General features: G+C 48.8%; 1 protein-coding gene across 1 annotated transcript in view; it reads left to right on the top strand.

Annotated features, from left to right (window-relative positions):
* LOC144137645 (uncharacterized) overlaps positions 1 to 26,338 on the top strand; it is a 110,508-nt gene extending 84,170 nt beyond the window's left edge. Inside the window, exon 8 of the mRNA XM_077669584.1 lies at positions 26,079 to 26,338. Coding sequence (XP_077525710.1) covers positions 26,079 to 26,177 — 99 coding nt within the window. The 3' untranslated portion in view covers positions 26,178 to 26,338. The remainder of the gene's footprint in view (positions 1 to 26,078) is intronic.
* The last annotated feature ends 498 nt before the right edge of the window (positions 26,339 to 26,836 follow it).

The following is a 26,836-nucleotide window of genomic DNA, read 5'->3' as shown; positions in this document are numbered from 1 at the left end:
TCCCGCGCTCTTCTACCACGCGCTAGATCCTGCACGCATGCGGCAATTTTTATCACAAATAGCGTTCGCAGTAATACGAAATATCCTCTCGGCCCTAGCACAGAAGGTTGTAATCTTAATCTGCATTGGGTAAGGTAACTGCATGGAGCGTCGCAGTGTAGCGCGGCTAGGAAGCTCCAGAATGCTGGCCGGCCTCAGAGCCGGCCAGCATTCTGGAGCTATTTTTATCAGGCGATGGGACAAACCATGAATATACGGTATGAATTTACGGTAGGGGGTAGACATGAGGAACAGGTTGTTTGGTCCGCACCAGATAAGCGTGGAAGCATGTGCAATCGGGTTAATAAAGCGCTAGAGACCAAGAAAATCGGAACTAGTAGAGATAGTGGTTGTGGTGTTGCGCCCTTGCGGAAGTTTTTGAAGTGCTCTGTTGGCATAGTTTAAAAGATCCCGCTTGCTTGCAAAAAGGCATACATAGGACAATCAGGACGTTGTGTGAACGAAAGGTTGAAGGAGCACCGTGCGCTGTGTCAGCTATTTCTGGAAATCTGGCACAGCACTGCGACAAGTACAAATGCACTCCAGATTTCACAAACACGAAGGTGCTATTCAAATCAAGGGACATGGTTACAAGTGAAATATGTGAAGCATTTTCGATGGTCTCTGGCCTCGAAGTCGAGTGCGTCAGTGATCCGTCAGTCTCGTTGCTGGAAAGAGAGATTGAGTATCTAAAGAAAAAGAATGGTTGTATGAGGTGATTAGATTTGGACATGCACTGGGTAGTGATAACAGGTGGCAGGAGTACATATATGTTGTCTTGTTTATTAAAACTTTTCACAGTTAGTAGCGCATCTACCGTTTTGTTTGTCCTTTTTCTTTATCCTGTCGTCGTCGTGTTAAGTTCAGCGCTGTTGTTGCATTATGTATAGATACCAACTAGCCCAACACCAAGCCTTATTGAAGATTATTTTTCCAACCCCGGGATGTGTGCATTGTTGAAGCGCCCAAGACGTGTTGGCGTTGTTGCTTGTCGGCTAGCAGCGGTGTTAAAAAGATTTCTTTGGCACAGTCGCAGTGTGCCTCAATCCTTGGCATGCCGTAGGGAGCACGTCCACAGCTGGCGCCTGAAGATGGCGCTAATGTTAAGCCCACCCGTAGGCATTTGCTCTCTGAGGCTGTCTGGAGGGGGCTGAACTGCGGTTTCGCTGGCATTCCTTTGTTTCAGGAAGGAAGCGCCATTGTGACCGCAGGCTACCCGGAGCTTTCAGCCGTATAGATGCGAGTTTTGTAAACAAGTTTTGATGGATCATTTTTCGTTTTCTTAATTTCAGTATTACAATTACTGAAGAGGAATGAAGTTTGTCTTGCATTGTTTGTTTTGTTATTTGTGTAATGGCTTAAAGGGTTACATTACATTGCGGGTGTATGTAGCGTTTTGAAGGGAAGTAGGCAGCGTTTTGAAGGAAGTCGCTCTTGTATATTGAAGTGTCTCATGCAGCTTTTTCGTATTATGATGTGCCTTAAGTTCATATTTTTAGTCATATATTGGCTTGATGCTTTTTTGTTTCCATAGTAGATTTCTATGTGGTGTCTGTCGCGTTGTGTATCTAGTTAGCCCGGATTGCTTGGTATCTGGTCGTGGAAAACTTGGCGGGGTTGAACCAGCTTAATCCTCTGTAGACCGCCGGGAGTGTTTTTTTTTTTTTTTCTTGTGATAAGGAAGTCCGGTTGGAATGATTCCTACGACAAGGAGTGAGACAGGGCAGAAAGGAAAACCCCACGGCTCGGAGGAGACGCATCGGCGGAAGCCGATGCGTCTCCCCCGAGAATCGGCGGAAGCTGATGCGTCTCCCCCGAGGACGCTGAGGCTGCTGAGCAGTTTCAGCCGGCAGATCTCGCCTCAAATGGTGAGGCAGATGACTGCGCAGTTGGAAAAGGTTAACCGAACTCCGAGTTCGGCGAAGCGGGTCCTACCTCGGCCCCAGTAGCGCCAGGTTCGCGGCCGCGCTTTTACGTTGAGGTTCCCTCACACTCCGCCTACGGCAAAGCAAAATTGGTATACGAGTTTCTCCAGCAACTAGCTTCCTACCAAAGGGCGCTAGGCGCATGGAATGTCTATGTGGATGTGGTGAGGCAAGTCCTGCCCATGGCACTGGTGGGAAGCGCTGTGCGGTGGAAGCACTGCCGGCCAGCTTTCGCGTGGATGGCAAATTTTAAAGACCACTTCTGCGTGGGGTTCCTGATACCTGACGAACATCGTACGAGAGACGAACTCGTTCTTTGCAACCAGCCCCCCGATGAGAGCATCCCCGTGCACGAGCGGGAGATGCAGGAGGTACACGAACGGGCTGATCCAGAGGCAACCGATGCGGACAACGTATCGCATGTGTGCGGACAATGCCACCCGCATTTCAGACCGTACTTGCGGAGCCGGAGTTTTCTCAACCCTCCGCAGGAAGCGCGTTATTCAGGCGGATAAAAGCTACGTGCTCACTATGTGTACGTCGCGCAGCAGCCTTCACCCTTCAGCCTTCAGCCTTTCTAGCGTGTGTTTCGTCGCCTCTTTTACCTTTGTCTCTGTTTAATGTTCGCTAGTACGATGATTTTCTTAATTCACCCGCACCGCAGCGTGACGCCGCTGGCGGCCGTTGGCAAGGCGGTACGGCAAGTTTGACGCTAGTGTGCAGGCACCTTTACTCGCCGAGCTTAGCAACAAGCTGCCTCCAATACCCAGGGAATCGCTTAAACCGCGTTGCGACTGGTTAGGAGCGTTGGATCGTAACGCCCACAAGGCCGAGGCAAAAGGGAACAGCGGATAACTCCGCCATTCTAAGGGCGCTAGAGCAAAGGCGCCGTTCAGGGCTACACAACCGCCGATCGGCCTCTCTGCAAAGCGCCGGAGTTTGAGGAAAAGGTGGAATGGATTCCAAACACCTCGGGCGAAAACAACGCAGGCGGCGGAAGGGGGCGGCAGGATGAACGGGCCCGTCCTTGCTTGTTTTGTCAAAGGCCTGGTCACTTTTATTGTCAATGCGCCTAAAATCAGTACGGAGGGCAACGCGTATCGCCGGCGGCGATGAAAGGCGGTAGCTGGTCGATGCTGACGGGAGGGAGATAGGTGGATTATTCAGAGGGGTGTGGAGGAGTCCCCAGACTACCCCGACTTTGGCGACGGCGGGGAACTGGTCCCCGCACTTCAGGCACATGAGGATCCTTCCTGGGTGCCCCCGCACACGCGAGTGCAGTTAGGAGGTCAAGACCTATTTCCGGGTGTCGCCTTCTCATGTCGCATTTCTCCCGCTATAGTTTTCCCGCACCGCTTCACTCTTGTTTCAAAATCTCACTGTGTGAAATGCCTGTCGTTCTCCCGACGTGCTGCGCCTCCCCTTCCGGGAAACTCTTCTCCCCGAGCTTTGGAAGTGCCGCCTGGCATTGTGCGAGCTCGACCCGCCTAGGGGTAAAGACGGCCGTGCGCCCATCTGCCGGCATGTGAAGAAAAAAGAACTGCAGCAGTGGCGTAAATTGTGGGCGTCCTTTGTAGCAAAATTTAAATGCTTAGGTAGGGCCGGGTGGTCAGTGTTAGGCCCGGGGAAGAGAAGAGATTCTTAGCTTTTGTAAAAAAGCACGGGACCTGCACGTTGCCGTCGCGGCCTAAATACGGACTCATTGCTAGCTCTGACACACAGGTGGGTGCACGGCAGACCGGTAACTCTCCAGCATTCCTAAGAAACAACTATTCTGAGGGCCATAAGCAATTGCATTTCTTTGCATGTACCCAGAAGCGCACGAAAGTGAGCACGAAGTAGAACGGGCGCCAACTCATCGTGTCTTGTTTCAGGCTCTAAGATGGCACAAAAGATTTTCCAAGACGAGCGTGCTGGAAGCAATGCACAAGCTCATTCGCAACAATTTATAAATACCTTCTGTGCGTTGTCAGTCTGCCTGCGCGTTCAGCAAAACATTTTGAAATATTTATTGTGCACTTCTTTGATTTTTACCGTGTTCTTTCCCCTGTCAACTTGCAAAGATTTCGGGTAGACTTTCAGTCTACCAATCATAAATAAAAAGTGTCGTTTACGGATGAAAAAAAAAATTGTTTTCCTTGTATTTATTGTATTGGCATGGTCGGGACCGGGTCATGGGGTTGCGGTCTCAGGCCGGGCCGGCCAGGCCCGCTAGTATAACACGTCGGTCCAGACCGGGCCTACTGTAACATGCGCTGGTCACGGGCTGAAATTGTAGGCTTGCGCTTAGATCTACTTTTTTGCTCCGAGCAAACAAATGCTTTGCTCTGGTAGTACCGAACCCGTTATCAATGCCAAAGTTTGGATAAAAAGTTAAAAGCAGCAAGACAGGAAAATTGCGAGGATGGGATCGAAAGCGGGTATAACAAACGTCGCATTCCTTGGTTATTAATCCTTCCCTTCTATTACATAGAGGGCAACGTGTAGAGCAAGCATGTAGGTAAATATAGCTGGTCCGGGACGCGTATTTGACACACCTGGCCAGTACTCCTAGGGCTTCAGTGAGCACACACCCTACAAGTGACGTTGTAGCACATTTGGCATCTAACCTTTTTGTGTCTGGTTTAAATAATCATTCCGGTTCATTAAATGTCTTGTTTGTCTTTGTCTTATCTGCCCGGCTAATTGACGTGACAACATTTCGCCCCCTTTATTGTGTGGTCGTTCGGTATATTTTTGCTCCTCAGTTTGGTGTCTATCCTTCAGACAACCTGTGACTTGGGGTTTGAAACGTGTCATTATCTCGGAATGTCTTTCGCTGCCCTTTGCGGATACATTCAGTACTGTTCAGGGAACTAGCAGAAAGTTACGTTTATTGCAGCCTGACTTCAATTTCCGTCCTGCGTAAAAAATCACGCAATAAAAAAAATTAGCAAACAAATCCTGTAGCAAAATTTAACGTTTACCAGCTTTGATGGAATCAGTTCTTTAAACGGGACAATTTTTTCTTACTTCGGATTCGAGCTGACTGTTATTTTTTAATATTTCTTTGGAACAAGTTTTTTCGCTTTTGTGATTCGACCATTATTTCCGGGAGCATTTTTTGCGGGACGAATTTTTCTTGAACTATTTTTTCACATCTGTTTCTGGGTTTCTCCTCGTGCGAAGCTCAATGATGGACAAGCCCTTCCGTGACGGTGGTTTTCAACGGGTCGACTGACACCACTAACTGATACTACTGGTGGGGACGTGATTCAAACCTTTTACTCTTTCTCTTCGTCACCCTTTCTTGAACGATTTCAGGATTTAAACAAACACCGCCGTTCGAAGTCACCACAAAAGGTTAGGTGATTCGAGCTTAATAGTTTTACTCTATTCGTCGTTTTAAATAACTTCGAACTTTTTTGAATGTGTCCACGACCAATTTTAAAATTTGAGGATGTTACGCACAGAAGGAATTCCTGGAAAAGGTACGAATCAACTTAAAACACCTAGGGAGTCCGGGCAGTTCATCGAACGCCTTTGTATCGATCGGCGTTTGAGCAAAGGCATTTTTTTGAATAGCGCTTCTCCCATCCTTATTTGTTAATAAAATTTTCTGTAATGTTTTTTTTTGTAACTGAGCTCTAGCGTGTTTCTGTAAATAACAATGTTTGTACGCATAGCGAGTTTGTTGATTTAACAAACTTATTGTAGATTTTTTTTCCTCCGCACTTTTTGTGCTTCTTTGATGAGCAAAGCTTGTTTATTCATTTTCTAAATAATGTTCTTGGCGCAGGTTACACTTTTAGAGTGAGTCCTGGTTCGTTCAAGTCATTCCTGTAACTATCCTATATTATGGCATTAAACTCGGGTTCGATTCCCGGACGCGGCGGCCGCTTTTCTGATGGAGGTGGAACGCGAAAACGGCTGAGTGTTCGATATGGCGGTTGAAATTAATCCGGAGCCCTCCAGTACGGCACGCCTCATCGCCTCTGTAGCGTCGGTGCGTTAATCCCCATAATCAATCAATCAATCATATTACGGCGTTCCAGCTAAAATGATGGAATAACGTGATTTAATGTTATTATTCCACCTTCGTTGCTACAGTATTGTTGGTAAATATTTCCTCGCTTCTGTACTTCATAAGTACGGCCCTCTGTGACGCAAGTATTTCCAATGTCAGAAGTCCTGCTAGCAATTGTCCCCTTCTTTCTGCCAGTCTCTTTCTGTCCATGAGTGGTTGTTTCCTCCACCCCTCTTCCCTTTAAAAGAGCTTAAAGGAGCCATGAAGACAAAATACAAGTTGGGTTTATTAGAAAGACTGCTTAGTCCCGATAACAATGATACCAATATCATCGTAATCTTCGAAAAAATAACGGAGATATTAAAGAAAACGTGTGAAGCAGTCGCGACCCCCTAGCCAATTTCCCGCAACTTTTCTATGACGTCACGGAACCTTGTTTATGCGATTCGCGGCCACCTAACTGACCTGTCGCGACGACACATGACTGGACATCTGTAATGGGGCCTCTAGTTCCATTTGACCGCATCACTTGAATACTAACGGGCAGTTAACGCACTGAAAATTATATTTTGCTGTTGGCCCGTATGACGTCATTCTTGCTCATAACACGTCACTGTGGCGCAAAATTTGAAAGTTTTTAAATACTTCTTGCTTTTTTTTCGTTAAAAAACATCTTCAGTGGCTCTAATGGAGCTGAGTGAGATACTGAATCCTAGTTCTTTCAAATTAAACGAAGTTGTATTTTCTCTTCATGGCTCCTTTAAGCTGGAGGGAAGGCAGGGCGGTTTTATCAGTGAAAGCAATTACCTCCCCCAACCCATTATAGCAGTGGAGCCCCTTTGTTAGTCTCGGTGGCACCAAACGCCGACCCCTCATCGTTTTCGCTGAGGAGAGGAGGCGTTCGAGGTTCACGAGAGGAGCCAATTGCTAACCTGTGTATTTGGGAGGAAGGATTTTGAACACGAGGGGAATAGCCCGGTTGTTTTGAGAGTGGGATTCTGAGACAGACAAAAAGGGCCTTCGGGTTATTTCAACTTATTTCATGGTCCACCCCTTTTTCCGCTCTATGACACAGGCTCGACGGTTTCTCTAATCGCCGACAAAATCTTTCCAGCCTGCCGGATAAGGAGAATCAGGGTAAAGTCCGCAGAGACACCATCGAGCTTTGCAGCTGGGTCAGCGAAAGCAGAGGAGCCTTGAGTTGAGGCTCACCGTGACTTTTGACGGCAAGTAACGCAGGCAGAGTTAGCTTACCTGCCTTGCTTGTCTAGCTCGATCATACTGGGGAGAGGCTTCCTTTAGAAGGAGGGCATTGTGCTCGACGTTGGGAGGAACGGCTATCAGTAGACTACGATCCACGGTTTACAACCACAAGGGAAAACATCTACTCTGAGATGCGAAAGGCCAGGGAGAGGCGTCAGGAAAGATGAGCACTGATACAAAATCGATCGTTGCATCTTTTTCTGTGTCTGATTATGAGCGCCGAATGCTTGCGGAACGTTTTCTCCCTTCAATTTAAAGGTGTGGCGGAAGCCGGCACGCCGAGTTAAGTGGTTTCATCGGGGGCGCGCGTCGCCCCGATAAGCGGATGCAAGTACCCGGGTCGAGGCCGGCCGCAAAGGGAAACAAGAGCGGCATCGCGCAGCGGCGATTTCTCAGCCTTCGAGAATAGAAGCAGAGAATAATCTGGCGTGGAGAGATGTAGTGAGTAAGAAAGGGCTTTTTGAGGCCCAGAAAGCAGACGGTCTGTGCCAGCGGGTGCAGAAAAGGCTTGGGAGTCGCGTAGCTGGCAACACTAACGCTGACGGTTTTGACGCGTATATGCTGGGAGATGCCGGCTTGTTACACCGCTACATACCCCAACTGGACGACAAAAAAGCGGTTTAATCCCCCTTCCGAGTCGTGGTCACAAGGCAGTTGCGCAAACAATTCATACGGTACTTTCACGACTCAGCGCTTGCAGGACATGGCAGCAGCAGTAAGACTTGCTATAAGCTATGCCATGCCGCGAGCTGGTCAGGCATCAGGAGACGCGTACTAAGCTTTCTTACTTGTACTTTTTTTTCGGGTAACAAAGCCGAGTGCTGCGAAATTTGTGGGTTTCATGAAGCCGGTGGAACACCGCTACCCGTGGCAGATAGTACCATGTGACGTAATGAGATCCTTCCCAATATCCGCGTGAAGAAACCAGTTGATTTAATTACAACGCACCAGTTTTCTAAGTAGGTGTATATGTTTCCGTCTAAGTGGTAACCCCACGCACGCGTTCGCACACCCGATTCCACAACCTTTGTCGTGCCTGCGCGCCCAAGCGCGTGACTAGACTGGTGGAAAGCAGACAGGCGGAGGCGCGCGAGCGAGAAAGTGAGCAAGGCGTTCCCGTCAAGCGCTGCCCCGCGCTTGATGGGACCACCTTGTCGAGATGGCACAACCGTACTACTAAAACAGCACTTAGCACCGTTACATTGTCATCGTAAAATACTTAAACGTAACAGACTTTTCAGCTGTAGCATCGACGCTTCGCTAGGCTTGCACGACGGCGAAGAGCGATGTTTGCCTCCTGCTGACGAAGTTTAAAAGCGGGATTTACTATCAGCCAATAGTGTCATTTGATGCTGTGACACGGCGGTAGCGCATAAACATAATAAACTTTCGCGACTAACGAAGCAACTACACCGATTTATCACAACGAGGAGATGGAATGGAACGTTTCGGCAGCGACGTTCTTGGTTGCGGCCACAGGCGGCCGCGCCCGCCCCGCACCTCTAACGAAAGCACGCCGAGCAGCGGGCTCTAATTGGTCCCGGCTGATAGGCCCGCAGGTGCACGCCAAAATATCGGGCATTGCCAGACCTCGGAGAACGCGACGTGCGCTTAACCTTGCGCCCGGACTTTGGCCTTCGTGAGGTGGCGCACGGCGCGTGAGCGCGTGGAATCGAGCGCGCAAGCGCGTGCGCGTGGTTACCGGAGCGGATCGTAGAAAAGCTGTTGGAGACATTCCCTTACTTTGGCTTCCCCTCCCACCTGATCAGTGAAAATGCTTCGTATTTCACAAGCAAAGACTTTTCAGACTGTTGTCAAGCGTTGCACATTCCGCAGAGGAAAAGAAGTCCCCATCACTCTCAGAGCAACGTCGCTGAGAGGGTGAACAGGAATTTCGAGGGCATGCTAGTTCCGACAACCGAGGAGCGTAAGGACTGGGACGAGCGTTCGCCTGAGATGGCTTTCCCGCAAGGACAACCGTAAATTGGTAAACGGGTTTGACAACCTGTTAATTGAACTTCTAAAACGAGATAGCTTTCTTACTACAAAATGCAATGCAGTAAGTGACACCAGGTAACGCCCCTTCGCTATCGCAGTGCGCGGCTCCGGGAGCGCCTTTTGTCAGCGCAACGCACTCCTGGGGAGAACCTCCACGTGGCGCGCACAGAGCGAGCTGAGCAGTATAACAAAGGCCGTATTCACCTTGCGCACAACATCGGTGACGTAGTGCTAAGGAGTATGCACCCTCTCAGCAACGCTTCGCGTTTTCACGGCAGCGCTCGCTCACAAACGGCAAGGACCCTACGAATTACGGAGCGAAAAAGTCTGCTCAGCTCACGTATGAGATGCAGCCGCTGGAAAGCAACGAGATGGTGGGTCCTTTGCGCATTAGCGATCTCAAAGCCTGTCACGTTCGCACATTCGATGACGAACAGGGGATAGCGGAACAGAAAATGGGAGTACCCCTTGTAATGACAGAACACCCGGATATAGGGTTCACACCCATCGTTACGACCTGAGGGAGATGCAGTATTTGCTCCCCACGGGTCCGGCTTTCACGTGCGTCTACCACGGAGCAACCCGCAGCGTTGCGGAGTCGTAGCTTTAGGTTTCATCTCGCCGCCGACCTGGTGGTGTGAGGCGTGGTTTCGCGCCTGAGCGTTGCGAGGGCCTGCCGAGCAGCGGGCCTTCCTGGTGAAATCCGAGAGCCTGTGGCTACGGTCCGGGAGTCCTGCTGCCCTTCCGAGAAGCGATGCGGCTTTGGTTAGCCCTATCGTCAACGGAGGAGGCGTGTTCATGGGTTGGAAGCATGCTGATCTCCTCGCTGAGCTGTAACCCTGGCGCGGAGGCATCGGTGGGCACAGAGCCTGCAGCTCTCTCTGGGGCTTCAAGCCTCTGCGAACGTCCGTAGCCCGAGCTCATGCGAGCTCATCGCAATGTGTCTCCGTTCCCTCCACGGAGCAGCAGAGATCCGGTACTGGGGCGTTGTCGCAGAAAAACTGGCCGTTCTGAGGAATCCTGCGCGGGGCCACCTAGAACATGCTCCGACGGGTGCCCACTTGATGGCGTCAGCGACCGCGCAGTACACCTCCGCACCGTGGCGGTTCTCCACCCACCCGCTGCCGCACAGGGCAGCCCCGAGACCCCATGGGATCAGGACCCCGGGAAAGTCTTCATTGACGGACCCGTACCCTGTGTCGAGGGGGAGGAAGGGGGAAGGGTAGTGAGGCGCCTCGGCGTCCCTCGCCGGGAGTTCTCTCCGCTCACCCTCTTTTTCTGCCGACCGGACGGCCGCGGGACTTGGGTACCTCGTCGCCCTAAGGATGGCCCTATGGAGTGCGAGCGGTGACAGGCTGTGTGCCGCAGCGGGTGCGCGGGGACTCTGTCTTGGGATACCGAAAGGGACATTAGGAGTGTGCTCCCGGTGGGGCAACGACGGTGGTGGGTGGTGGTGCTATGTGAATAATGCGAAGGGTTCTTTTGTATAACCATTGTACGCCTCATTCCTTGGCATACAGCACGTCCACAACTGACCCCCAAACTCTCCCCGCCCGCTGAATGGTCCGCCAGCCGTAAGGACATGGGAAAGTCGTCATCCAAGAGATGGTTCGGGAGGCCGCGGTTCGGCGGGCGGGGATGGGTGAGCGCGGCAAGGCACGGGAGACACTGTTTTTTTTTTTTTTTTTTTTTTTGGGGGGGGGGGGGAGACTCCGGGGCGTGTGCGTCGCTGAAGCGCCCAAATCGAGTTCGCATTGTTGCTTGTCGACTACAAGTGGTGCGAATAAAGGGTTCTTTGACACAACTGGACTGCGCCTCAATCCTTGGAGTGCGCCTCAAACAAACACCTTTCCTCACCTAACTTGGCTACATCGGGTGCGCCCCACCCCATACCCTGCAAGATGTAACTTCTGCCCTAACCCAAGTACCCTCATACACATGATCTTGGGGTGCGCAGACAACCCAGCCCTTTCACCTTTACCCACTTCCCTTCCCCTCCCTGAGCTATGGGAGAACCTGACGACCAGCGTCGGCTTGAATGCACAGTGACTGCTGGTGTCCAGGGCTCAGACAGCACGGTCGTCCCATGGTCTCCTGGACTGAGGAACGCCTCCCACATCACTAGGCTCACAATAAAGTTTATCCCCCTGTTCCTACTCTGGCAGATGGGCTGATAGGCAACTCGCTTCGCAAAACATTCAACAGATGCCGCAATAAGCATTACCATAACGCTACGGAAAACTGATGAAACGTGCTACTAAAACTCACGTCGCGGTGCCGACGTAGCGGGGAGCCGCACAAATTTGGCGTAGCACGCGGTTACAAGTTAAACTAACAGACGGCACCACAGAGTTAAGCCCGTTCTACATGGTGCGTTTTTCGCCTGCGAAATCGGTGGAACGAACATTCGCACTTGCGAAGTTCGTAATGCCTGGAAATGTCGTCTACATGGCATGCGATTGCGGACGTCGCGATTTTCGCACTTCAGAAACACATTGTTTGCAGACCGAATTAAGTCTGCCACGAGCAAAGCTTGTTGTGCACGTTAAAAAATAAGTTTTATTTTACTTTTGGGGGGAGTTGTTTCAGGTTGTTTTGCAGTAAATATGATTTTATTAGCGGTTTTCAATTAACGATTGCCAATTATTTTTCAATATACGCACACATAGGTACACAACACGCGTAAACGTACACAACACCCGTACGTTTGTGTTGATGCGCCCGCGCTTACGCCGCGCGTATGCAAGCAACGCCATCTGGTTGCTAAGCCCGCAAATGGTGATGCCGTGACGTGGCCGTGACGTTCACCCACCTGTGTTCCTATTGGCCGCAAGTTCCGGCCCCTCTACCGCCTCCACGCCGCACGAGCGGCGTTCGCCGGAGATGCTCGATCTTTCCCAACATTTGGCACTGTGCCGCAGCAACAAAAAAGGTCGTTTTGCCGCTCGAGCGGCGCCGCATCTGCGAATTCGCAGGCAAAATCGCACCATCTAGAACGGGCTTCAGGCAGAGTTAATGCCTATTCACGGCCGGGCTAGAGCGGCGGCGCGCTGTGTTGATACGGCCTTCGCAGCTGCGGTGGGAACAATGCACACCAGTTTTGACGTGAAGTTCCGCCGCTCTCCTTGTGGGGGCTGCGGGAGCCTACCCTTGCCTGGTCCTTGCGCGCTTGCATTTGAAGGCTGTTTTAAGCGTACGGGGGCTTTTTTAGATGCAGAGCATCTGATTCACTCGCCTTGTCTCTCCGGCATCGTCGTCATCGTCGTCATCAGCGCTGTCCACCCCTCCCCCATTCTCCTCGCCGCGTCAGCTGCGCTCTCCGCCGTTCACCCCCTCTCCTCTCCGATAGCGAACACTCTCTCGCGAGGGGTATTGGATTGGATTCGATTCGATTGGCTTGGATTGGATTTGATTGGCTTGGCTTGGCTTGGCTTGGCTTGGCTTGGATTGGATTTGAATTGGATTGGATTAAAGTGGATTGTGTTGGATTGTGTTGGGTCATAGCCGCGGCACGTTGCGTCATAGCTGCGGCAGACGCGCTGGGGCCGGCGCATGTGCAGTACTCTCTCTTCCGCCGTTTCCTCTCCTTCGGGCGCGCTCCGCATATAACCGGTGTGCCGTTCTCCGGCGAAGCAACATCCACGCTTGGCTCAAACACCTAGAGTCCACGCCGCTTTACAAGTACGCCAACGTCGTCATCGACTGGGACCGGCTTACTCAGTCCCCTCAACGTTATGCCCGCTATAAAACACGGTCCCTTCGCCGCTCCGCCTATGCGTCGCATCTACACAGGGGTTCCCGCGAGGGAAGGTTGGAGTTTTTTTTGCAGTGCTCGTGCTTATGGGATTTATCAGCGATCATATCGGAGCAGAATTTCGTAGCTCTGTCATATTGTTGCGGTGAAACCTGTATGCTGGACGCCGGACCTCGACGAAATTTTTGTCAGGGCCAGACAACGCCGGTCAAAGAATGATATTGACCACTTATTTGCCATCAGGGGCGGATTTGTGTGTGAGCCATATAAAAGTGGGGGTTTTTTGCAGGGATTACGATGCTATTCCACTAGACGATAATACTAATATTAAATATTAATACGAATATTTTATTATTCAATCGTGTTTTCATACGCTCCCTCGGATTGCTGATAGGCCTTCCTAGCCGCATCCGAAAATTGGTTATTACTTACTCATATTATAACTATTATGCGTATTATTGTATTCTTATAATGTAATAAGTAGGGCTGGGCGTCGATTAAAGTTTTAATTTGATGTGTCGAACAATCTATTAATTAACCAATTAGTCGGACGTGTTCATTTAAAAATGTCTTAGAAAGGTCATTTTATGCGATCAATGCTAGCTCGTCCATGCAGTTGCGGAGGCCGACAAATTTGTTGATAGTTCGATCCGACAGCAGGCAGTTACTTGTCTTGTTGAAAGTAATCCCAGCTGTGCTGATCAGCACAGCAGGCGAGCGTTTGTTCAACACACGATCGCGTTGAGAACAGGAAGTAAAATGGCGTTGAGGTCAGCGGGACGCGCAGCAGCCTTTTTTACAATGGGTGCTAGTTCCAGTTAGGAGGTATTTCTGCACATGGCAGCCTTCCAAGGGATCCAGATCGTCGTTGGCGCTTGGCTTGCCTTGACTTCAACCAATTACCTGTTTTAAAAAACTAATAGCGTAGAACATTAATCGATTAATCGGAAGGTTCATCGACCAATCGCCCACATCTAGTAATAAAAAAGCCTTTATTACTACTTATAATTTACAAAAGTACGCAGTAGCAACATTCTGGGACATGAATTAGAACACTAAAAGTGAACGTGCGTAGCGACTGCTTCTGCCCGTGAAACGAGCAGGGCAAAATTATATATGCTATGCGCAATTTACTATAGCACGTGTACAACAAATTAGACACATGGATAACCAAACGGCTCTCATACGAAACGATCATAATTTGAGACAACCTATCAAATTCATGTTATTTTCATGTGTTGTTGCCAGTCGCTGTACCTGAATTGGTGGTCCGAATTAACACACTTGACGGAGCATAGCTTCAAGCAGTTGGCACTGCGTGGACCAGAAATGCCTCCCCGCCAGAGGACGACGATGCACCCGCCTCTTTGTGCATCCCCGAAACTATGCCTACGGCTTTTACATAGAACCTATGACGGAACTCTCTTTGTTTTGTCGCTTTCGTTTGGGTTCCTGAGCACGCAAGGACATTTTCTCACTTCAGAGAGCGAGGGAAATTGTCAAGTCGACTAGGGAGAGCCCCCCGCCTTTCTAATCAGGTACATTTACACAAGACGAAATGATGTTCTGCCGCTACACTGCTGCTCATACTTGCCTTACGTTCAAGCTTAAATCGCGAATCTGATAGCAGGCTTGGGTTGTGAATCTTACGCCCCAAATAAAAAGTCCGAATAAACTGGTTTCCAGTCTGACGCATTCCCTTCAGTTCACTGGCTATAATCCACCGATGCTTCTTCTCCGGCATGGTATCTCAACAGCCGCTGCCCAGCCGAAAAAAAAACCATTGGGCCACCTATTGGAATTTTAATGGGTAAGCCAATTGGTAGGCCTATTGGTCGGCCAATTATGTATTAGGCACCCATTGGCCGGCTAATCGGGCGACCTTTTGAACACCGCATTGGAACGCCAATAGGTCTTCCTATAGCCACGCATGTAGTAGGTCTAGGTCTTCCCATTGGAGGCCCCATTGGACTTCAGATTGGCCGCCACCTTGTTGCACTTTTTTTGGCTCTATCCCATTGCCGCCGCACTCCATCTGAGTTGCCGCTGCAGTGCGTTGATTACCTGTATTACAAATAGAAGAACTCTTGGAATTGATGAATACCTTTACTGCTCTGTTTGCATACACAGCATACAAACAGTTCGTCGTTTAAGCAATTTTTCACAGGCCATTATCTATGCTATGCTCCACTCGCCGCAGGCTGGCTGGACCTTCACAAAGTGAGTGGCAGAAGCGAACAATAGGTTAAGTTTATAAGAAATTGCAGTTTCGCGCATTAAACAAAAAGACACTGAACTGTTGAGTGGTGTGAGCTCACCTCTTCAACGACGTCGCATGAATGGCTAACTGCGCTGTGCGGCGATGTCGTGAACCCGTCAGTCGTAGCATGAACAGCCCTGAAATGTATTTAGGCAGACAAATTAATTTCTAATAATACCGCTTACGCTACGAGGAGTGAAAATGGCAAGGAAAACTGAACCAGCTGGGTTACTCCCTTAACAGGGACTGTCTTCCTTCGGTGCGAGGCTTAGCGGCGTTCAGTGTAAAGATGCATCTTAAAACACACCGAAATGGGTGTACAACATCATCGTCGCCACTTGTCAGGCTCTTGCAGACCACCTTACAATTCCAATGCAATGTACAATCAGAGAAAACTTCGTGTGCAATAAACCAACACGCCTACACCTCAAACACCACGTCGAATACCATTTATTAACTGCACGTCTATGGATTGGATTCGATTGGATTGGATCGTGGTTGTATTTCAAACGAATTTTGCTACTCGTGTCGGAAAGCTTTCCTTAGTGTTTTTTTGTTATGCTTTTCGAGAACTTTATTTTGGTTTGCTGATTGCAATGTTCAAAATTAATTGCCTCATAAATATAAATATGTAAAGGTTGAAGTTTTGAACATTATGAAGGTTTCAAATGAAGTTTGAGAGAGAAAATTAACTTTTAGCAAATGTTTGTCGTAATTGAATACTATCCAAATATTATTCAAAATGGCTCCCCGATTTGGTCATCATGTTGGAGAAGACAGTAGTATTAACTCTATGGTTGCAGCTAGAGCCACTAGATAGCCTATTTATGGGCTCTAGTTGGAGCCAATGGGTCCAAATGGGCCAACTGGCCATCCTATTCGAGCCAATGCGCCCAATTCGCATCTCTCCAATAGGTCCAATTGGATCAATTGCGCTTCCAATATGGTCTATTGGGTTTCCATTTGGACCCATTGGGTTGCAAATTGAACCAATTTGTCCGTCAATATTTCTTTTTTCGGCTGGGTGTGTTAGTTTATTAGTTAACCTATGACAATTACAGTATCCTAAGCAATGTATTCTAAACCTGAATACGAACCCGAAACATTGAAACCAGAAAAGACGAATCAGTTACGAGCTGAGAGCAAGATAAGTAAAATTTTGCTGCGATTAATCTGTTGCACTCAGTGGCAGGTGCACACAGCAGCTGAGTACTCATGATTTCAGTTCGGGGGGAAGTGGGACCTGAAGGAGCACAAAAGTAAATAAAACAAAACAAGCGAAGGAAAATTTGATTGTTGCATTGAATTTCCTTCCTCGAAACTTACTCCGCTTTGGGGATTTTCCCGAAATCTGGCCAATTCAAATAAAACGAGAAAACAGGAAAAACCAAAGCTAGTAATATATAGGGATGATTCCGTGCTCTGTCTTATTTTCCAATTATTTCAATAATTTTTTAGACAAAGTGCATACATGCATCGAACCGCGTATAGCTGGTACGTAGCGTGCGACACAAGAATAATTATCGGAAGTCATTATTCGTTGATGAGCATGAAGTTGTCTTCGCCGGTTTCTTCCTACACCGTCCCTCTTCCCCTCTTTTTCGTACGCCCGTATCCAGGCTTGTAGCGAAAAAGAAAAAGAAAACAAGAGCAACAGCGGCGCATAGCTTGCTCGCGGAGTGGGAGACGCCCGCATCAGCAGAGTGGGCTCGCAGCGCCGGCTCCTCGTAGCGGCCGCAGGCAGGAACTAGGCCCCTAGCGAAGGCCGTACCAACTCGCGCACGCCACTGCTCAAGCCCGGCCGTGGCCTAGTACATCGAAGCATAGCTCGGTAAAACTGGATGCCACTCATTCACACTCACTCAAAGAAATATATTTATCCTAACGCACTCACTCGCAATCGCAGTCGCCTCTCCGTCCTCACCACGCGCGCTCACTCGCACTCACGCTCGCCACTCCGCCTTTACTATTCACACTGACTCGCGCTCATGTTGGCCACTCGCCCCCACCACTCGCACTCACTCACGATCTCGCTCACCCCTCAACCCTCACCATTCCACTCACTCCCGCTCACGCTCTCCACTCGTCCGCACCACCCGCACTCACTCGCCCTCACGCTCACCCTTCCACCTCACCACTCGCACTCACTAGCACTCACGCTCGCCCCTCGGGTCTCACTACTCGCACTCACTCCCGTTCACGCTCACCACTCGTCGTCACCATTCGCACTCACTCGCACTCACGCTCGCCACTCCGCCCTCACTACTCCCACTCACTCCCGCTCACACTCACCACTCGTCCTCACCACTCGCACTTACTCGCGCTCACGCTGAGAACTCGTCGTCACAACTCGCACTCACTCACGCTCACGCTGAGCACTAGTCGTCACAACTCGCACTCACTCACGCTCACGCTCTCCACTCATCCCCACCAATCGCACTCGCTCGCGCTCACGCTCACCATTCATCGTCACCACTCGCGCTCATCCGCGCTCACGCTCACCACTCGCATTCGCCGCTTACACTCCCTCGCACTCGCACTCACCACTTGCAATGGCCACTCACACTCACTCGCAATCATCACTCGCTTCCTCACTAACACGCACTCTCCACTAGCATCGCCCACTCACTCTCACTCAAAACCACCGCTAATTCATATTCCAACTGACAGTTTTTTTACAGCACGAGACTTTAAATTCGCCTTTATGGTAAACCACATGAATCGTTTCATTTTGCGGAGACCCTAAATACGGCCCTATTGACACCGACACAACTATATTACGTGAAGCGAGAAAAAAATTGGGTGTTTTAAGTGATAAGCTTCACATTGGCTATGAGGCATGCCCCAAAACAATCATTAACTCCTACCAACTTGATCCAACTGACGAAAAAAATGTATTACGAGAAATAAAGCGCGAAGCTTTATTTCTCGTAATTTCCCGTGCAACCTGAATCAAAGCCACAGTTTAAAATCGAAACTGATTCAACAGTGTTAGGATGTCGCAATTGGTTAGACGTCGGCTTCATATCGCGGGAAACCCAGTTTCAATTCACACCACGGGAAAAGATTTTTCTTGAGGCGCTTGATGTGCCTTCGCTTAACATCACCATCGTTTTCTGAAACCCACTGTGCAAAGTTGGCTTTCCTACAGTGCTTTTACTCAGTCTCCCACGCCGTCAGCGAGGAATAAAAAAGCTTCCCATAAAAAATGGAGAAATTTGCACTAAGTTGCGCAAGGCTTCAACCACAACGAAGCTGGATGATTTCTTTCTCTGTGGGCACTCTCTTTCGATATAAGCACTACGATGCGTTGCATTAGGTCTGAAATTGTTTATTTACAGGTTGCATACTCACTTTTCCCTTAGGTAGTAGTAGTGTTGTCATATCCATCTATGCCGTTGTCATCTCCATGCATGACTGGCGGGTCCGTGTCGCTTTGTCAGCTGGTGGCAACCGACTTCGCGAACTGGGTGTCTGTAGCGTCAGCTGGCTTGTGCTCCCCCCTTGAGGCGCAGACAAACGTGAACGGTTGTCCTGGTATACCAACTCGCACGCACGCGCGCACGCATTCAGACGCACTCACGTGGAAACGCACACGCACGCACGCACTCATTCACTCACTCACCCACTCACAAATTACGCTATCCGACTGCCGAGAACGCGTACTATTCATCACACCACTCAGGGGTCACAGTACCCCTCCGCTTGTCTGTACGCCATCAGTACGCGGACGGTGATTTACATACGGGGCACAAAATATGAGGAACACTAGACTGCGAAGCCCTTTTCAGCGAATCAGCTCAGCAAGCATAACGGGGACTACAGCGTTTGGGTTGACCACAACGCTAAATACGAAAAGCAGCAAAAGCAATTTCGCCTTCATAACTAGCTGGTTGGTGACCGTGAACGAACAGAATGAAAAAACCAAAATGCGGGAGCCCAGGTCTCAATTTCAACTTGGTTTGGGCAGGCAAATTCACAAGTGTAATGGCAAATGACCGTCGATGACAACAGAGCAGCGCGAACAGCGAGTATCTTAGCTTTCGCGATCTGAAGATATGAAATATATATTTCACAACTTGCACGCAACATTAACGATTCGAACACCGCGATTCGTAAGGCGAGTGAGGAGTCAGACTTAACGCACCATTCTTGTGAATCTGCACGAACGGATACACAAACTTCAGAGGTAGACAGGGAACTAAACGAAGGGGTGCAGTCGGCGAGCCATCATGACAAATACTATGTGAGCTGATGCTAAGGCGAGCTTACTTCGTTTGCTTGCGAAAGGTACGCACATCGGCGTATATGAGCCAATGCAACATTCACGCAACATAACGAAACGTAAACATTTTAGTGAAGTTTGCAATAAAAACACAGCGGGGAAGTTTACAGGTGTGTTAAATGCCCGGAGCAAATCACATGCATCAAGGCACGCACCGTAACTGCCGTAGAAGGATGTGTGACGCCAAGTCCGCGTGAAAGCGCGTATCACAACAGAGCGCCGCCGCAACAAGTAATGACAAATACTGATACGTTTAATACGCCAAGGCGTCGAAAATGAGCTACTGCTTCCACAACACGCAACTCGCCCATCCGAACCATTTCGCCATCCTGATACGCGAATCCGTGAAAATCTGCGAAATTTTTCAAACGATTACGGGTACTCACAATTCGTGCTTCAGAACAGCCGGCCATTTGACAACTGCAGCAAGCCGGCCAATTATGTACACCAAGTACTACGGCACTAGACCACGGTTCTTCCTAATGCCTCCATCGCAGCGCTCAGCGGTAGGGAAATGCAAGCGCTTTGTGGCGACGATTACACCGACACTAATTCCAACACAAAACGCTGCGAGCCAGAAACATCATTCGGCGAGAGTGCGCGCAACAGCCCACCAATGAGTCATGACAGTGATAGTATCAGCGCAGTATGGCGTAAGTCGTCCATTCAAATCGCATTCCTAAATCAACACGTCACTAGAGAGTTGGTTCCACGGTGCCTTAATTATAAAGGGGAGTAGCCACATATTCCCGAAGCTAAAGGCACTCGTTCCATTAACTAGTGGCTGTGCGTACGAGTGGATATCGCCAGTAGCAATTACCAGAGCAAGCGGCTCCTGCGACGAATGCCAACAGCGAGTTATGCTCACCGCGGTAAGCCCCGCACATCGCGCAAGAAGGAACGCGTTCGCTCGCCACTCATGAGCGGAGAGCGGGGCTCGCCGCGAGTGGAACTCGCAATCGCGAGTGGTGACTGGACTCACCGCGAGTGGAACTCGCAATCGCGAGTGGTGACTGGACTCACCGCGAGTGGAACTCGCACTAACGAGTGGTGAGCGGGGCCCACCGCGAGTGCAACTCGCAATCGCAGTGGTGAGTGAGGTTCACCGCGAGTGGAACTCGCACTCGCGAGTGGTGAGTGGGGTTCACGGTGAGTGGATTTCGCACTCGCGAGTGCTGAGCGGGGCTCGCCGCAAGTGGAACTCGCACTCGCTAGTGGTGAGTGGGGCTCACCGCGATTGCAACTCGCATTCGCGAGTGGTGAGTTGGGTTCACCGCGAGTGGAACTCGCACTCGCGAGTAGTGAGTGGGGTTCACCGCGAGTGGCTTTCGGACTCGCGAGTGCTAAACGGGGCTCGCCGCGAGTGGAACTCGCACTCGCGAGTGGTGGACGGGGCTCACCGTGTGTGGCGCTCTCTCTCACTCGCACTCGCACTCAGCAGGCCAAAACGACGGTGAGGCTCACTCACCAATCACTCGTGAGTGGTGAGTGGAGGGTGTGTGAGTGCACTCATGAGTGAGTTTAACCACCATCTCACGTGGGATGGTGTTTAACCACCATCTCACGTCCCCGGCGGCATCCAGATAGATGTACACACAGTGGCATGCCTACACTTCCGTTACCTGCAGGTAACGGAAGTGTAGGCGGGCAAGTTGTTTTGTCGTATGCACCGACTGCGCGGCCAGTGGCTGTTGCGGCTGCGATGGTTCGCTCGGTAGGTTTTAGGTTTCCTAGTAGACAGCACCACTGTCGCACTCGCTTCCGGCAACCATTGACGTCTCGCAAAACATCTTGAAATGGCGCGAGGAATGAAATGTGTTTTTAAATTAGTGATTTCTCGGCAATTAAAGCATCTTTCGCATCTGTGGCTGAACTTTCGTCTGAGCCCAACTTGCTATTTGCCTTCAGTGTCTCTTCAAGAGGCGAGTATTCTGCTGCCGGGGAGCAGCATTTTCTTTTTCTCGTATCATTTTATCGAAGATCACAGCACTCGTTTTCCTGGTGTACGTTCGAAGCCTTTCCACTGTCTCTTTCACTGTACGGCGTTCCACAGTTTCCGGGGTTTGGAGCAGCTGTTGAAGAATCTCAAAAGCGAACGCAAAGCTAGGATGGCACACTATATTTAAATTTATTATATGATATAAAACGCTGTAACCTGGCGACCGAGAATTTCCCTTCTTTCTGTGCTTCCACTGCCCCCTCCGCGTGCCGTCTCGCCTAGGTTCCCACTCTTTTTGTGCATGCTAGCTCCCGCATGCGGGGGCCAGTTTCAAACTCCTCAACACTTCGTGGCAATACCAAACACCTCTCTTCTCTTTCCCGCCTACTCCTCGCGATCTTCCCCTTCTCTATCGCTCTTCCCACGTTAAACATGGTGCAGGTTTGCTCAGGTTAATTCAATTTTACCGCGTTACACTGCGCATGCAAAATCAATATGAACCTTTTGTTACAGTTGGACTACTTTTAATGCTGCCATAAGTTCTAGTGTCGTGCTAGAGCGCTTATTTTGTGCAAAAAACGTTGTTTTCAGCGCGTATTGCAAAAATTATGCTTTTATGCTTTCTGATTCGAAGAAAAGTGCGAGTACTCTTTACGTATTAATGTGTTGCCACAAATATGCATTAAGTTTTGTTTTTGGCGAACGGTGTAGAAAAGCATGTAGGGCCGCATCAGATTTAGTGGTTCAAAAATGTTTTGCTTTTATGAACATTTCGTGCAATATTTCATTTATGCTTCTGGCGGGGGGGTCAATTCGAGGGACAGACACAGACAGACACAGCGTCAGGATTACATTTTCCTGTTTAAGTACAGTAATACCTCGTTAACACGAAGGTGTAACAGCGGAAATGTTTCGAGAAAATCGGATTTTCTAGATAAACACAGTTGCACGATTTCCCATGAACTATCGAGTTTTTTGCAAACAAAGGCGCTACTACTTACCAGCTCTACAACAGCAGCTTCCAATTTTGATTTCCATAAAGGTTTACAAGAGAAAAAAACATACAAAAGGCGCTCACCGGCTGGGTTTTGTGGCCCTGAAATTTTACTTAGCCGAAAAGAACTGCGTAATGCTGTTCTGCTTTCCGGTCGCACTCGCGCCTAGTAAGAAGTCTAGCTAGGCGATATTCCCCACCACTGCATTCAACCTTAGTCGCAGCAAGCGCAGCAAATTCCTCGTTTCGGCAGATGTCAGCATCTTTCGAGGAGGTTCGTCGTCGTCGTGGAACCCGTCTTCACCGTCCCCTCCTCTTGTGGCCATTGCAACACTTTCGGCGTCCGTAAGTTCTCCTGTCACGGACACATCCTGCTGTACCTCTGCGCATGTCTCTAGCGTCACATGACGTGCCCCAGGGTTGCTTGACGAGGTTATTATGCCTCTAGGCTCAGGCTTTATGATCGGGGAGAACATGGGCTTCGTAACTTAGCAACGTGAAAACTTGGGCGAGTTGGTGATGCAGCGCTTCGTATGTCCTCTTGCTACCGTCCTTTGTCTCGTCATTTGCACTGTGGTTCAACATGAATCGGCTTCGTGGTAGGCACGACTGAACGAGAAAAAAATTGGCCGCGTATCTGCTCCTTTCATTGCAAATGTCGTCAAAAGACGATAGACCCTGTAGACATTTGCCAAGGAAATGCCCCCCTTTGCTTTCTTGCTCATCTCTCATGCTGTTCCTGTACCATCGCGCTCATCCCAAGGTAAACACACTAAAAGTTTGCGCAAGGCGATTTGAATTTGCCGCGTTCCACTGCTACAGGCCGGGTTCCTCGATGCCAGCGCTGCAGTACGGCGGACACGCGCGTGAATGGAGGCGGCCGACTACAAGGTTTACAGAACCGCGTGGCCATGCTCCAAGTGCGTTCCAAGAAGAACGTGGAACCTAGCTAGTGGAACCTTTCGTTCCTGTTGCCGCGTGATTTTTCATATGCCGCCGGGAGGCGGCGGTTTTCTGCCGTAGATGTAGAAAATCATTTGCTATCGAAAAACCAAGCATCCATGAATTTTTTTAATAAAGGAACACTGTAAATATCCCTTCTGTACTAATTTCCTGTCTTATATTTGCGTAATGTCTTGTTCTTGTTCAACAAAGCTGACAAGTGTGAACATATAAACCCGGCTTAGACGTTTACATTTGGCTGTGATTATATAAGACTATTGCGCAATATCAATTTTACTTTGGCCGGGTGACAGAATCGAGTTACAGACAAACTGACGGACAGACAGACAGACAGACATACAGACAGATCAAAATTTCAGGGTTTAGGTAAGTAGCCCAAGAAAGACTATCGTCCTTAAAAAAAATGGTGGCGTATCTGCTCGTTTTGTTTCAAATGTCGTCAAAAGACGATAGTCTATCAACTTTTGCCAAGTAAATGCCTCCCTTCGCTTTCCCGCTCACCTCTCATGTTGTTCCTCTTGCGTCGCGCTCCTCCCAAGGTAAAGACGCCAAAGTTTTGCTTACATCATTTTAAATTTCCCGCGTTCCACTGCTCCAAACCGGGTGTCCGGATGTCAACGCTGCCGTACGGAGAAGACGCGTGAATCGAGGCGCCCTACTTCCACGTTTATAGAACCGCGTTTCCCTAGTCCACGTGCGTTCCAAGCAGAACGTGGAATCTATCTAGTGGAACCTTTCGTAACTGTTGTCACTTCATTTCTTCAAATGCCGCCTGAAGCTATATGGCGCGGGCGACTGCAGGCGACGGCGGAGTGATATTTTTTCCTCCAGATGATGAAGTATTTAATTTCGCCAAAATCAAACATGTACGTTTTTTATAAAGGAACGCTGCAAATATCACTTCTGTATTAATTTGTTGTCCTATATATGCGTAATGTCTTCTTGATTGACAAGTATGAACATTACACCGGAATTAGACGGGCAGATTTAGCTGCTACTATATAAGACTATTCCTCAGGCATTGCTTTACTTTGGCCGGGTGGCTGAATCGAGTCACAGAAAGACGGACAGACAGACAGACATACAGACAGACCAAAATTTCTGGGTTTAAGTGGCCCAAGAAAGACTATCGTCTTTAAAATCGAGGGACTTAGGCATGGCAGCATCGCGTGAGTCTCGTGAAACGGTCCGCGGCGGCGATATTTGCGTCCCACTCTCACTCAAGATTTACCCGCCGCGCTGGCTCAGTGGCTAAGGCATTGTGCTGGTGAGCCCAAGGACGCGGGTTCGATACCGCCCCGAGGCGGCCCCTTTTCTGGTGGAGGCGAAAAGCAAAAACGCCCGTGTGTACGATATTTCGGCGCCCGTTAAAGATCCCCAGGTAATCAAAATTAATCCGGAGCCCTCCACTACGGCGCGCCTCATCGCCTGCGTTCCGTTGGCGTGGTAAACCCTACAATCAATCAATCAATCAATCAATCAATCAATCAATCAATCAATCAATCAATCAATCAATCAATCAATCAATCAATCAATCAATCAATCAATCAATCAATCAAGATTTCGAGATATCCGCGGTTTGGCCCGAAATTACTTCCAAATAAAGGGCAACAAATACATGGCACGTAAAGGGAATGGTTTAGTGCCACGGAAAATTTCGGCTTAGCCGATTTTTTGAGATATGCGAGTTTGAGTTATCGAGGTAATACTGTATCCCCAAAAGAATATCATCTTTTCAAAAGTCGATGCACGTTTTTGGTTTATTCTGTTGTTTTGCCAAAGGCCAAAAAAAAAACTACAAATTAAAACCAAAGAATTCCGTTCTTGTTCTTTTCCGACTCTATACTAATTTTTAGCTGACTTACGTAGGCAGACAGCTAACGTAATTGCAGCAGGTCACTACAGAGAAAGCGCGGCAAAATGGATTATTCGTACCGGCGAGGAAGGCACAACAAAATATTCTATAACATCGAAACATCTACTCAATCTCTGCTATGTTGAAATATAAAAGAAAATATGCAACAAAACTTGGAGGCAATCAAAGCAAAAAAAATATCAAGAAAAAGTATACGCCAATACATATCCCAACATATTTGAAACATCATCGCCAAATAGGGCTACATAACTCAAAATACAGATAATAGAATTAAATGTGAATAATTAATAGTAGGCAATCGCCTAACGTAGTGTACAATTCTTTATTCGATACCTCCGTACAATTTGGCCCTTGTCGGATATGGTAGCATAGAGAACTCCGAAGGGCCCAATTTCAAAACCGCCTGCACGGGGTGCATTCGATCTTTAAGCCCTTGTGTAGGCGAACGTCTCGGTCTGTCACTTGGTATTTCAGCCACAGTTCGCGAGTCAAAACATTTGAGTTTCCGACAAGTGCGTTCCTGCTGGCATCAGTTTCTTAGCCCACAGCACTTGGTACTTTCGTTAAGTGTTTCGCGTTTTATCCGAATGTGGGGCAATCCAATAATTTTGGTTGCCTTCTCTAGCAGAAAACAGTCAATTGAACACTCATAGAAACGTCAAAAAAAAAAAAACGAGACGTTTTTAAGCACAACACAGCAAAAAGTGCTTTTTTGTATTTTTTACGTTTGACAATGTTTGCCTAACATTGAGAAATGACTTTTCTTTTGTTTCCAGCATTGGATTGAGTTCGAAAGATTCGTGACATTATCCTGCATAGCCTGGCAAAATATCACCGTTTGCCGAGACAAAACACCCGTACCTCCTGGATGTTAGCCATACCATCCCACAAGTTGACTTCTTTTTGTCTTGCCTTTGGTGAAATTATTGGCTGCTGTCTGAATATTTTGGCCTACCATTCGAAATACAGCTATCAGCCTGAACTGGTTCCGTAGTCTTTGCTACTTATCAGCAAATAAACTTGGTGTAGTGTCTTTAAAGAGGAAATTATTGTCTCGTATAGCGGTTACTCGCAGTAGTAACGGGCAACACCCTGGTGTGTACTTCATTCTAACCTCTTCCGTTTCCCGAGCTATACGTAAACCTGATGACCAGCGCTGACCTAGACGCCCAGCCTCTACTTGTCTCCACGTCAGAGATCGCAAATCGTCACCCGGGCTCCTCGACTGAAGAACCACACCCATTTCGCTGCAATATAAATTTCTATACTGCTACATTAACGTGTATAAAGCGTATCGAGGAATCCGCAAGTACTGACAATTGAACCCCAAATACAGACGCTCCCGTTATGCTTTAGAGCAGGCGGTAAAAATATTTTCTAAACACTGATCGGGCTTGCACAGCTAAGAATAATTGTTAATAATATCTGAAGGGAACGCGACATAATAAAGAATATAGAGAAAAAGTTTCACTCATTTTTACTTCATAATATGTCTTAAAAAATGGAGCTTCGTCACACACCTACGCCACAATAA

The sequence above is a fragment of the Haemaphysalis longicornis genome, unplaced genomic scaffold (genome assembly GCF_048455015.1).
Source record: "Haemaphysalis longicornis isolate Haplotype H1 unplaced genomic scaffold, Haemaphysalis longicornis Haplotype H1 scaffold_43, whole genome shotgun sequence".
Taxonomy (NCBI): domain Eukaryota; kingdom Metazoa; phylum Arthropoda; class Arachnida; order Ixodida; family Ixodidae; genus Haemaphysalis; species Haemaphysalis longicornis.
This window is presented reverse-complemented; position numbering and strand designations above follow the sequence as displayed.